We start from the raw sequence: 13,981 nt of genomic DNA, 5'->3' as shown, positions 1-13,981 counted from the left end.
CGTGGACAAAATCCCGGAATTCATATTCAAATTTACATCTGCCCATTCAAATTCCCGTGTGCCCATTGAGTTGAAACAATTGGAAATTGTTTTGTCTTCACAACAATACAAGTGAGCAGGAAAATTACAGCGGTGTTTTCATTAATTTGTTTGGCTTCTTTCTTTCACACTTGGTTAAGTCATGCATGTGTGCGTTTATGCCTGGGTATAGCAAACGGTTCTGTGAACTCGAAATATTTTAACAACCGGTTCTAGCGAACCGGTGCGAACCGGCTAACTAGCATCACTGGCTATGCCATATATTAAAGATGAAATATACAATTTCACATTGATAAAAAACACCAATTTTTCATATATTATTATTTCATGTTATAATATGTTTCTAGACTAGGTCATGGGTATTAGTATTTGTAAATTGTGTTTCTAATGGAATTCTTGTTTTTGCTACGTGTCGATGTGTTTGAATTATTGTTATAAATATATAACGTCGTTTCCCATAAATATGGTCCTGATTTTGCATAAATTACTCTGTAATTCTATTAGCTTTCAACGTAGGGAAATGAAATTTTGGCTTTGACTTGTCTAGAACTTCATTTATTAAATAAATGTAGAGTCGTTAATTTTTCCTTCATAATACATTTTTATAAAATAAAATACGGTGGTACATAGTTATGTTCTAAGTTCCCAAATATAGTCCAAACACAAATTTCAGATCACAAGGCATTATAAAAACTTATTGGCGGAAATATTGTTATATATTCTAGTATTTAAAGTTAATATTATAGAGCTACGAGGTACAATATTTTGTTAAATGCTGAAGCTTGTCGGTGTGTCATTATTTTCTCTTGAATCGCTTTTAAACAAGCATCCATTGATTGAGACAAGTATGGCAATATGGCCTCCCTTCTACTTTTCGTCTTTTCTCTTTCCTGATTCTGGTGTATCGCTATCATTGGCGGAGTTAGGAATTGACTCCTGGCGGAGTTAGGTATTGTCACAGTAAATACAAATGAGAATTGAAGGATCTTATAGATGGCATTTTTATTTTTTGTCAAAAAGTTGGGGGGAGGCAATGTCCACTATGCCCCCCCCCATAGCTCCGCCTCTGATCTCTATCCATATTTCTGTAAAGACATGGTATAAAAGGTTTATGAGTGTCATGTTGATTTGCATTGCAAACGGTACTGGTGCTCTGTTTTGGAAAGATTTAACGCTGCTTTCTGCATAATAGGCTCATATGTCAAGAAATGTGTAACATTCCTGTTACTGACAATATAGAGACCAAGAAATGGATACATCTATGGTCCATGTTGTATTCATATACTTATATAAAACCGCATGTCATTCCCAACTATGGTCCAAGCAACTAGTAGTACATAGTTGGGATTAAATTTAGCAACTTTTGTTTCCGAGCCTACTATACGCAAATTTTTACCTTGATTTTTGCACTTTCCTTATAATTCTACTTACCACAATTGCGAATTCCTAAAAAATATAATTTTAACTTGCCTCATGATCACTGGGTCTTCACGCTGTACCTTAGTTTCTGGGGGTTTCCACAACAAACTACTTTTCCAAAAATCACTACTCAACGCTTCCCATGCAACTGGAAATCACGTGACAACGAACACTATCTTGCCTGGTAGCCACATCTGTTGCTTGTCATTTACGATGGTCAGCGCCATGAACGAACGAAGCAAGTACGACGCACGGGTGACTATTTGACTCAAGATGCGTTGGATCATAGTTGAATGCCTGGACTATATTTATGGGAAGAGACGGTAATTATGTTAAGTTAAAGCTAAATAATTTCACTATTAATATACTTCTTCTTAATTGTATTTCACTTCAAAAATTACTTTGATAGAATACGTAGGCTTTAGATACATTCAACACAAAATATATCGAAAATTTGTCACTAATGAAAGACAACTGGGCATATAAAGAGCACCGTTACCCTCAATAACTTAGTGCCTCATGCAACATAAATCTTGCTCTGCTATGCTATCTTCTGCGATCTAAAAGTAAATTTAAGCTTTTCATTTCACCAACTTGCTGCTTATTTTCATGATCAACTTTGCAATAAACGTCATATTTTACTTACAATTTTATATATAATCAATTTTACAGGTAATAAAACCTTCGTTTTTGTATAAACAAAAAGTTAACATACTAATACGGAGACATACTGACCTGGAAGATTTTCTGGAGAATGATCAACCGGATAAGCAAAATGGAAGCTTACACGGTTATATACGTAATGGTAACAGCGCCTCAAAAATTCCACATATGTTTTACCCAGGTGGTATTCTTCCGCTGGAAGAAATACTGAAGCTGAAATAGGACCAGTCCACTGATGTGCGACTTGTACTAATGAAAATAAACGATCAAGGGAGCTTTGAGTGGCTAAACACACACTATAATGTTCAGAAAGTTCAACAAATTCATTCCCTACAATAGCAAAGTCAAATAATTTGTATAATCGTCTTTGATCCCAACGTCCTAACCTGATATTAATATGAAATGTTTCGTTAAAATTGTTTTTTAGACCAGCAGGAGACGTCTTGACAACGGTAGTTATTTCATGTGTTCGAGGACCATTACCTTTCTCTACTGTACGAAAAGATGGAAACAAGTGAGTGTGGGACGTTGATTCATCTGTACCGCTTGAAGGCGCGTTTGGCATTGATGAACGGGAACAATCCGAGAACTGGAGGAGGCGGAATGTGAGAAGAATGTTGCAAAGTGTGAGAATGATCACACTGAGAAGACTTAAATTCCACAGACGACGACATCCCATCTGCAAATAAAAATTATCGATTGAAAGTATATAAGAAAAATAAAATCTTTATATTCATAATATAGAGTGCAAAGGATTAGAATATTCTTTTATTTTACCATACAGATCTACATTGATTGTTAGAAATTCACATTCTAATTTACACTTGATATAATCATAATCGAAATCCTATACATAGTAACTATTAACCCTAGAAATTTCAAGGGGGCTCCAAGAGCCACATGGTAGACTTTGTTACAATAAATTCTAACACAATTTTAACAGCCAGTTCTTACTTCTCAGCTATCTGTTAGTTAAGGTTTTGGGACAATTGTCACAGTGATATCAAAAATTAGTTTATAAATAGCTTAAAATAGGACTGTGGCTCCGAGGAGCCCCCCTTGGGATTACCTGTACCCATTTCAGTTCAAGACAATGTATGTATGACATTATAATCTAGCCAGAGTATCAAAGGTAATGTTAACTCCCACATCTCTCGAACAAAATAAAATATATACAGGGTGTTTCAAAACAACACTGAGAACGTTTAAAAGGTGATTGGTGACACCAAGACAAAAAGTATTTTTTCGTTCGTCTTTATGTGTGTAAATAAAAGGTACGGATCCCTTCAACGAACTATCTTGCTCTAATTTCTTAAACTAAATTCTGTTATCAGCAGTATTACAGAAACACGTATGAAATACGAAAAAATTACGTTTTCGGAAAACTTGGTCAGAAGAATACCCAATAAACTACCGTTTGTGGACGTTTTTAAAACAAATGACTATCATATGTTACCGCTATTTATGGGACATTTACTAATTAAATGTCCACAAAATCGTATGAATCATATTTGAGGACATAGTAAATTATATTAATAATAAAAATGAATCTATCCTTTTAAACATTTTCATGACAAGTGGTTTGCGCAACATTATAGAGTTTTTAATGACAAATAAACAAAATCGTCTTACAAGGGAAGCTATCCAACTCCTTGACGAGTATCGCATTGAAACGTGCACAAATGGAAGGACATATTAAAAGATGGAAACCGACGATTCGCAACGTCGTCGAACAGGAAGTATTATGATCGTTCCCCAGTTAGCTCTTGAAAGTTATGTATTCTGGTCATACATGTCCTGGATGGGATGAATCTGGTACACTGGAGCTTGTTTTCTCACGAAGACAAATGTTGAAAACTCAAGATGATAACAGTAGTTGGTGATTGTGATCTCTGGTACGTCATTGATGCGAGTCGATGTCAAATGGAACGCGATACGCAATGGTAAGTTCCAAATGAACACGTTTACCCACTGAAGAAAAGGAACACACTGAAACTACAACGCAAAAATGGGTTCCTATTATTATTATTATTATTATTATTATTATTATTATTATTATTATTATTATTATTATTATTATTATTATTATTATCTATATATTAATAGCGGTGTCTGTGTACAAGAAACTGCAGATCCAAATTGTAAGTGACTATGTTTGTGACTTAATCTCTGTAACCACCCGACCGATCTCGATCTAATTTTTGACGTAGTATAACGAGATGGATTGGCATGAACTTTTAAATCAACCCTCGTATTTCCTCAACTCCGATTCTTAGAAATGAAACGCAACCAGTTAACATTTGGAGGAGAACAATGCTCAGGAATTTGTCACCCAAAAGGTGCCTCACTTTTCCAGACAGCCCTGCTTCTCCCGTCAGTCCAAACAAGGTAAAATATTTTGCTACCCTTGTGCTGAACGCCCACGCAGCAAAATTCATGTGATGATGACAGATTTTACGTGACAATGTAAAATTTAGTTGTAATCAGTAATTTCATGATTTATTGAAATTATCAGTGTCTTTATAGTGATTTTTACTAACCTATGGATTATCCATTATACATTATTAGTAAAATAAAGAAGCAAAAACTTAATGTTTTCTACGAACTATATTTTAGTCTGCTAGTGTATTCTTACGCTGTTTAACTGGCAACTATGTGACGCGGGAAGAGACGCGCCAGAGCATATCCAGAGCTCCGTAAAGCAAAAGGTTGAGCAGTCTTGCTCTCATGTGAAATTAGTCAATTCAATTGAATACTCTTTCTAACAGTGCAACGCCAAATTCGTATACTTAACAGTTGTGATATTGTGAAATCAATAATGTCTTTTATCGTATCATTGTAATGAACATCTTTGCATTTGAAATGAATGAAGAAACTCCTCATCGAGGTTTCATGCATTCCAGAAATGAAATCATCTAACAAAGTCATCTTCAGTCAGCAGTGGAAATGAAATCTTCCTTATAAACATTTATCGCTGTTCACATCATTACGTCCGCCGATCGCAAATATCGTGCGCGCTAACGGTATCGTCTTGTAAATAATTGGGCCACCGAATAAGAAAAGAAAATTATGATGATAAATCAAAAGTGCTTACATGTAAATATTTCAGTGTCAGTGATGATAAATCAAAATATAAATGTCTTACGATATATTTCTTTTCTTTTTAAAATTCGTAGAGAGTAAAATCCAATAAGATTAAAGAGTGTAATTTTACATTTCCTTTCATAGTGAATCAAGGATGCTAAAGTTTCAAAACGTATGCAGTCTAAAGTAGTATGTCACAAGGTAAGGTATTTTTAAGCAGTGAGCTACAAACGTTTACTTTCGTCTCCCACTACTCGTCTGGTGTTAACCACACATACCTGTCCCACCTTGCATTCTTTTACAGGTAGTAAGGCGTATACCTTTGGGTTGACGCAACAGCGACGGTGGGCATACGGCATATGCTTCTGGTATGTGTAACGCCCGAATCCCAGGACCGTGGGAGTGAGGTCATTTGTTTTGTTACCAGTTTCCCACTATAATTCATTAATTTGTGCAATTGAATGATGTTATAAAGAAGATTTTTAAAGAGATCCAAGGTTCGGATCCCGATAGTATTATTAGTTGGTCTTCTCGAACTGGAACAAGCAAGTATAGAATCCGCCTCCCATTATATCCGGCTTTCCGTCACTGGAACAGATAATGAACGAACCCGGCACCCTTATATCTGACGTCCTGAACAGCAACATACTAGGATTAATAGTAAAATGTGTTCCGACCTCCCAAACTCCCATTATAGTAGATGTAGTTGGTCTGGGGAGGGGGAGGAAGGGGAATTACAAAAGATAAATAAAACTTAATAACTCTTGAACCAAACACCAATCTTAATCAAATTTTCAACATAGATGACGTTCGTGCGTGGGATGGATTTACCATTTCCCTTTGACGGAACAACGTAGGGAATGGGGAGGAGGGAGAGATATATAAAAATCAATAAATATAAAAATAAAAGTAACCATGTTCGTGAGTTAATAACTCTTGAACCACCCGATCGATCTCAATCAAATTTTCAACTTAGATGAAGTTCGAAGGTTTTTTGTTATTACATTTTGATGGTAGAACTTGGGGAGGGGAGGGGACGAGGGTAAATATATGAAAATGAGTGAAACTTAATAACTCTTGAACCACCCAACCATTCTCGATCAGTCAACACAGATAAGGTTCGGACCAGGGGTAGTTTATAACTTATCCCTTTGACGGTAGAACTTAGGGAATGAGTAGGGGCGGGGAGAGAGATATAAAAATAAATAAAACTTAATAGCTCTTGAACCACCTTACCAATCTCGATCAAATTTTCAACGTAGATGACGTTGGAGCCTGGATTTTTTAAACATATTTTCACTTTGACTGTAGAACGTAGGAAAGGGGGGGAAGGGGAGATTAATATATAAAAATAAATAGAACTTAACTCTTGAACCACCCAACCGATCTCGATCAAATTTTCAACATACATAAATGTTTTAAATTTTGTGTCATATTTACTCATTCAGACAACATTAGCGTCTGTGCTTGCGCAGGACATGTAGGTTAGCTAGTTATTATTATTATTATTATTATTATTATTAATATTAATATTAATAGTTGTAGTAGTAGCAGTAGATGATTAGTATTATTAATATTAGTAGTGTGATGAGTAATAATAATAATAATAATGAGAAGAAGAAGACTACAACAAATGTACTGTTGGGTCCGTTCAGTAAAGAAAGACTTCGGCCCGTCTTTATTGTCCTTTAGTACTGCTATGAAGGGTGTACCATCCAGAAACAACCATACTCCAGCCGGGATTCGAAGTCGGGAGCTTGGAATCGCTGGCTTGGCGCCCAACCCACATGGCTAAAAGACGAAGATGAAGACAATAATAATAATAATAATAAGAAGAAGAAGAAGCTAGTGATTGATAATGGGGTTTTTAGTCAAATGTAGGTGGGTCCAGAGAGCTATCTATTACTTCGTTGGATGTAACCGGTAGTAATTTCTGAGCGGAAGAAAGAGGTCGAAGAACTGGCCAAACCATAGGAGTTGGCAGGCCATTATGAGTACGAATATATGCAGATTGATCTCACTTCCAGGTTGGAAATCTCGGACTAGAAGTGTGCGCAGGGAACCCGGATTCACATGTTCTGGGTCTCCAGGCCATAAAGAATAGGTTGATCCAACATCCGAGTGGTCACTTCCAACCGGAAATGGTCAACTGTACCCCCTGTTAATCTCCGGAACCGGAAGTGAGATTGGAAAATGGATTCCATATTTGGAAGCCTGATCGGAGAGACACGACGAAGAATATAATTCGATCCCAATTTGTCATTTCCGGTTGGATTTCGAGAGATCACGTCCAGCCAGAAGTGGCATAATCGGGGTCAAAATATATTCGTTCTGCCGCCCTGATGATCGTGTGCGTTGAGGCGTCAAGTCAGCGATTCCAAGGTCCCGGCGGGGGTATGGTTGTTTCTGGATGTTACACCCTTCATAGCAGTGCAAGAGGACAATCAAGACGAGCTGAAGTCTTCGTTACTGAACGGGACAAACAATACATTTGTTGTAGTCTTATTATTATTATTATTATTATTATTATTATTATTATTATTATTATTATTATTATTACTCATCATACTACTAATATTAATAATACTAATTATTCCACGATTACTACTACTACTAATAATAATAATAATAGTAATCATCATAATGTTCCTTTTGTTCATCGGGTAAACACGTTCGTTTGGAACTTACGATCGTGTATCGTGTTCCATTTGACATCGATTCGCATCAAAGACGTACCAGAGATCACAATCACACCGACTGTTATGATCTTGAGTTTGCAGCATTTGTTTTCGTGAGAAAACAAGCTCCAGTGTATCAGATTCATACCCCATCCAGGTCATGTATTACCAGAGTACATAACTTTCAGGGGCTCTGGAGAACGATCATTATACTTGCTGTTCGGCGACGTTGAGAATCTTCGGAGTAAACATGTTTCCATCTTTCAACGTGTCCTTCCACTTGTGTATGTTTCAATGCGATCCTTGTCGAGGAGTTGGACAACTTCCCTTGTTAGTTTTTTTTTTTTTTAATATTCAAATCTCGAAATTGATATTTCTCACGATCACCGAACTTCCTTCTCACCTATCGTCGCTCGAAAGTAAAGTAGAGAAAAATCGAAGAAAAAACAATATCACTCTCAATAGCATAGTAGGCTAATAAAATAGCAGTCGTGTGCATCCGGTTAGATAAGTAAGAGTAAAAAAGAGTTAATGATTACTCAGTATCAATGACGTAAGCGAGGGGCTGACTTGGCTCAAGTCTTTCCTCCTTTAATACAACGATATCGAAATTGTTTATACTTTCATGTAGTATGTTCCATTTGTGACTCTCTGTATAAACATGTTACGATTCTTACATTAATAATTTTTTATGGAAAACAAGATTTATAGGGATGTTTAAGGAAAAAACTTACTTCCCATAAGCTCTATTCTAAACCCTAACAAGATTTGAGTGTTATATACTGTATTCTTATAGTTATATATTGTTTTCTTAATCTTTTACAACTCTTTTTCTTTCCCATACGCATCAAAATTTACCACTTGCGGTACAAATACAGAATTCTACAAATAGAGAATATAGAATGGTTGAAATTGTATTTATATTATGATTATTATTTAGCTCCGGTTTAGCCGCATTGTTAGCATGTGCGATCTCGGTGTGCAAGGTCTGTGGTTCAATTCTCGCTGAGTGCACTAAAATTTTCTGGTATTGACCCAGCATCATGAGGCAATCGTTAAGTTACCTGAATTAAGAAGTAATGAACTCCAAACCAAAATCAAGAAATACTGGCTCTGGAAAACGATGTGCTGCTACCTAGTACCCAGTTGAACGCTAGCCATTTGGCTGGTTCTAGTTTTTTATGGCTGCAGCGTCTGGAAGTTTAGTTTACTGCTTCTTAGTAAATTTCATCGATATTTCAGTGTACTCACTTGAGCTCTATATACTGAAATAAAACACAAATCTCCGTGTCACAAAGTTCATGTTTTTTCTCGCCGACTATATGTTCTACATTTCAGCCAGAAATGCCACATAATGTTTAGTATATGTGTATATGTGTGTAATGGCATTTCTTCTTTATAGCAATTAACATTCTTAGCACGTTCCATGATATATTTCTGGCTATACCACTGATCATTATTGGACTAATTTTCACATTTGGAAAATTCATAATTATTATGTGCTCAGGATGTTTCCTATAAAATCCTTTCAAATATTCTATTAGCAAGACTTACCCCATACGCGGATGAAATTATTGATTATCAGTGCGGATTTACACGAAATCGATCAACTACCAACCAAATATTTACCATTCGCCAAATACTCGAAAAGAAGTGGGGATACAATATCCCGGTACATCAACTATTTATTGATTTTAGAAAGGCTTACGACTCGGTTAGGATAGGAACATTATATAACGTTTTTACAGAACTTGGAATACCGAGAAAGCTAATTAGATTAATTAAGATATGTTTAAATGAATCCCAAAGTAAAGTCCGGGTAGGAAAAGTTTTGTCCACTAGCTTTCACGTCGAAAATGGCCTGAAACAAAGAGATGCGTTGTCGCTATTATTATTCAACTTTGGCCTGGAATACGCTATAAAGAAAATCAAAGATAGCAACCAGGGCCTAGGGTTGAACGGTATTCACCAGGTTATGGCATATACTGTTGATGTAAATTTAATAGGGGTGACAGGAGAACAATAGAAAGAAATGCAGAGATCTTATCAAACGCTTGCAGGGACATGGGTTTAGAAGTAAATGCAGAGAAAACTAAATACATTTTCTTCTTCTTACTTCTTAGTAAATTTCATCGATATTTCCAGTGTACTCACTTGAATTCTATATACTGAAATAAAACACAAAACTCCGTGCCACAAAGTTCATGAAGTTTTCTCGCAGACTATATGTTCTACATTTCAGCCAGAATTTAAAAATAAAAACAATGAGACTGGAAAATAAATCTATTATCCGAAAATGAAATTTATTGTTCTCAATGCGATAAAAAAATTTCCTACAAAGAAAGGATATAACATACACAAGACTAGAAAACACGCTACACAGGAAAAACACTTAATTACGATATACTTTACGCACGAGTTGGCTAAATTAAAATCAAATATATGGGTAATAAAAAGGATTCCAAGAGGCATGCGAGGTGCTGTAGCAGACAAACTTTCTTCTATCATTTGTGATTGTGCCAACAAAAATGATTTAACTTCTTGGAAGAAATTGTTTAGATTTGCTTTTCATAATCAACGAATCCCCAGAAACCGAACAACATCCTCAGTCACTAACATAATTAAACAAAATCTAAGAGAGTCTTCTGTAGTAGAATGTCCTGCAACTTCAAGTAAGAAGATCAAACCCGACTTATCTAAACTGATTACAGCCAAACTCGCTGATTTTGATACAAGAGGTGCCTTAAGATTACTGATATCTGACGATTCTTGGGCTCCTTCGAGTGAGGAAACTTTTGCTAGTCTACGAAACAAACATCCGTCTCCTTCCAGAGTTTTAGAAATGCCGGAGCAACCAGAGTGCTTGACATCTTCTCTCCTTGTAAATGAAGATATGGTATCAAAAGTAATCCATAATTTTAAGAGTAGCTCCGCTTCTGGAATCGATGGCTTATCCCCTCAACACCTGAAAGACTTAATTTCTAAATCTACAGGAGCATCAGCGTCTGTTTTACTAAGCGAAATCACGAAATTGGTTATCACAATTCTAAATGGAAACTAAATCAATACGTGTGGCAATACATTTTTGGAGCCAATTTGTGTGCTTTACGAAAAAGGATGGCGGAATCAGACCTATAGCAGTTGGATGTGTTTTTCGACGATTAGCATCCAAGATAGCTGTTTCGTTCGTTTACAACCAATGCTCTCAATACTTACAAGCACACCAACTGGGGTTTGCAACTAAAAAAGATAATGAAGCTATTATGCATGCCACACGGACATACATAAAGAGAAATGAAAATGCAAACAAAGTAATCTTAAAAATTGATTACAAAATGCCTTTAATTCGGTGGAAAGAGATTCAATGCTAAAAGAAGTTAAATCTTTTATGCCACATTTGTATCCCTTTTTTTAACAAAGCTATGCTTATCCATCAATATTATTTTATGGAGAAAGAACTATCTCATCGCAAGTAGGATGTCAACAGGGAGATCCTGCAGGTCCAATGTTGTTTAGTTTGGCTATTCATTCGATAGTCCAAGCGCTTTGTTCTGAATTGAACGCCTTTTATCTGGATGATGGAACCCTAGGAGGATCGCCGAAAGGACATGAAACATTTAATTGCAGAATCTAAGAAAATTGGGCTAGAGGTGAATCCATCGAAATGTGAACTCTATTACACATCGGGTAAAATAGACACAGACGTAGAAACCCAATTTAAAGAGCTGTTGCCAGGCATACATATTTTACAACCAGTTTAATTATCGTTATTAGGGTCTCCGCTCCACGAAGAAGGATATGATCTCCATTTCGAGAAACATACGAATAGTTTCAAAGTAATAACTGAGAGACTAAAAAATTTAACAAATCACATAGCTTATTTTCTTCTCAAAAATTTCTTCGGCATTCCAAAGCTAACGTACTTTTTAAGAACTGTCCCAACATGGAAAAGACCATCTAAAGTTTTACAGATAGATAATTATTTGAAAAAGGCATTACAGCTAATCATCAACTATTCCCTAAACAAAACCCAATGGACAAAAAGCCTTCCAGTCCGCCTAGGAGGTCTAAACATACGGAAAGCATCGGACTTGAGCCTACCAGCCTTCCTTTTCTCTTGTCATGGGGTGCGTCCACTTGTCTCCAATATTTTAAATAGTTCAGTTGACAACGTGGATATACATCACATGGATGAGGCTTTGGAAATTTGGAACGGGATCTACAACAGTAAAATTCCTGAGACAAAAGAATTACAAAAAAGTTGGGATGCAATATTATTACAGGAAGTAATAGATAATGAAGTAATTCCTGAAAGTATAATTGACACTGTGCGTATGAACGCTTTACAGAAAAAAGAGACCGGTGCTTGGTTGCAAGCCACGCCCTCTAAAACAATTGGAACTTTTTAGATAACAGTTTTTCAAATATGTGTAGCTTTGCGTCTGGGGGTAAATATCTGCCATACATTTACTTGTACATGTCAAAGCAGAATGGATGAAAAGGGGTTACAAGCACTAAGTTGTACTAAAAGTGGAGGAAGATTAGTACGCCATGGTGAATTGAACAACATAATAAAACGAACACTGGCGAGCATTGATTTTCTAAGCATTTTGGAACCACCAGGAATGTTTCGAGAAGATGGAAAGCGGCCAGATGGAATTACCCTAACTCCATGGAAAATGGGTCAACGGTTGATATGAAATGTCACATGCGTTGATACCTTTGCACCATCTTATTTGCCATCAACACAAAACGAAGCAGGTAGTGCAGCTGAAGTGGCCTGCAAGAGAAAACACTCCAAATATTCTAAACTGAAAGAAGAGCATCTTTTCGTTGCTTTTGTAACTGAAACTATGGGGGTTTTCAGCAAAGAACTCACAATATTTTGAAAGAACTGGGTTCCAATTTGATTACTAAATCAGGCGACGCCAGAAGCCAACAATTTTTAGTACAACGCATTAGCTTAGCTATACAAAGAGGCAATGCGATTAGTATCTTAAGCTCCTTCCCTTCACACAAGTTAGAAGAAATCTTTTATCTTAATTAAATATAAATTTTCCCATATAAATTTTCAAAAATAATTCATTTTAGCGGCTCATTCTTGAAAAATATTTGATGTATAGAATATTTATTATTTAACGGATTCATAAGATCATAATGCATAAATAGCTTATATTTTTCATATCTGTAACTTCTTGCTCTGTATCTTCATAATATCATTGTGGCATTGGGGTTTTATATTTCCCATCTAAATGTACTAAAAGTCTTTCACCTGTACTCTAAAACTCTTTCTGTGATACAATTAATTTTTATGTTTTTTAAAAAATAGATTATTATAATACAAAATGTCAACAAATAAATGACATGATGACATTCCTATGTAAATTTCTTGGTATAATATTGAATATTAATATATTAAATAAGACATTTTAACATGAGTGAAAAAAATACATGAAACTACGTCAGGACCGTAATACAACAAATTATAACTAACTAACTAACTCCATGGCCTATGGAACCCGGAGGTTCAATGCCGCGTTCACAAAAGCTCTCCACTGACTTCTATCCTTAGCTAACTGCATCCAGTTTCTACTTTGTATTCAATACAACAAATTATAGATGCGTTAAAATATTAAATAATACATTTAATAAAGTGGGTACTTTCAAATATCTAGGATCAATATTAACAGACGAAAATCATATTCACGAAGGAATTAAATGTCGACTTAAAGCAAGGAATTCATCTTATTATTCAGTTTAAAATCTCTTGTCGTCGCGAATTATGTCGAGGAATTTGAAGCTTAAAATATATAAAGCGATAATCATGCCTGTTGTTCTGTATGGTTGCGAAACATGGTCGCTTACTCTGAAAGAAGAATATAGACAGAAAGTATTTGAGAACAAGATCCTGAGACAAATATTCGGACCCAAGAGGAGCGGGAATGGGTAATGGCAGAAACTTCATAACGAGGAACTACATAATTTGTACGGTTTACCAAACATTGTTAGGGTCATCAAGTCTAGAAGGCTTAGGTGGGCAGGTCATGTAGCTAGAATGGAAGAAAGTAGAAACGCTATCAAAGTGTTGACTGGAAGAC

At 35.8% G+C, this 13,981-nt stretch overlaps 1 protein-coding gene across 1 annotated transcript in view; it reads right to left on the bottom strand.

The window, feature by feature from the left end:
* Positions 1-13,981, bottom strand: part of LOC145670281 (beta-1,4-glucuronyltransferase 1) — a 237,063-nt gene that overhangs the window by 127,638 nt on the left and 95,444 nt on the right. Inside the window, exon 2 of the mRNA XM_081738721.1 lies at positions 2,194-2,800. Within this exon, the coding sequence (XP_081594847.1) occupies positions 2,194-2,800 (607 nt within the window). The remainder of the gene's footprint in view (positions 1-2,193; positions 2,801-13,981) is intronic.

The sequence above is a fragment of the Thermobia domestica genome, chromosome 14 (genome assembly GCF_964235325.1).
Source record: "Thermobia domestica chromosome 14, izTheDome1.hap1.1, whole genome shotgun sequence".
NCBI lineage: Eukaryota > Metazoa > Arthropoda > Insecta > Zygentoma > Lepismatidae > Thermobia > Thermobia domestica.
Note: the sequence above shows the minus strand (reverse complement) of the source record. Positions and strands in the feature narration are given on the sequence as shown.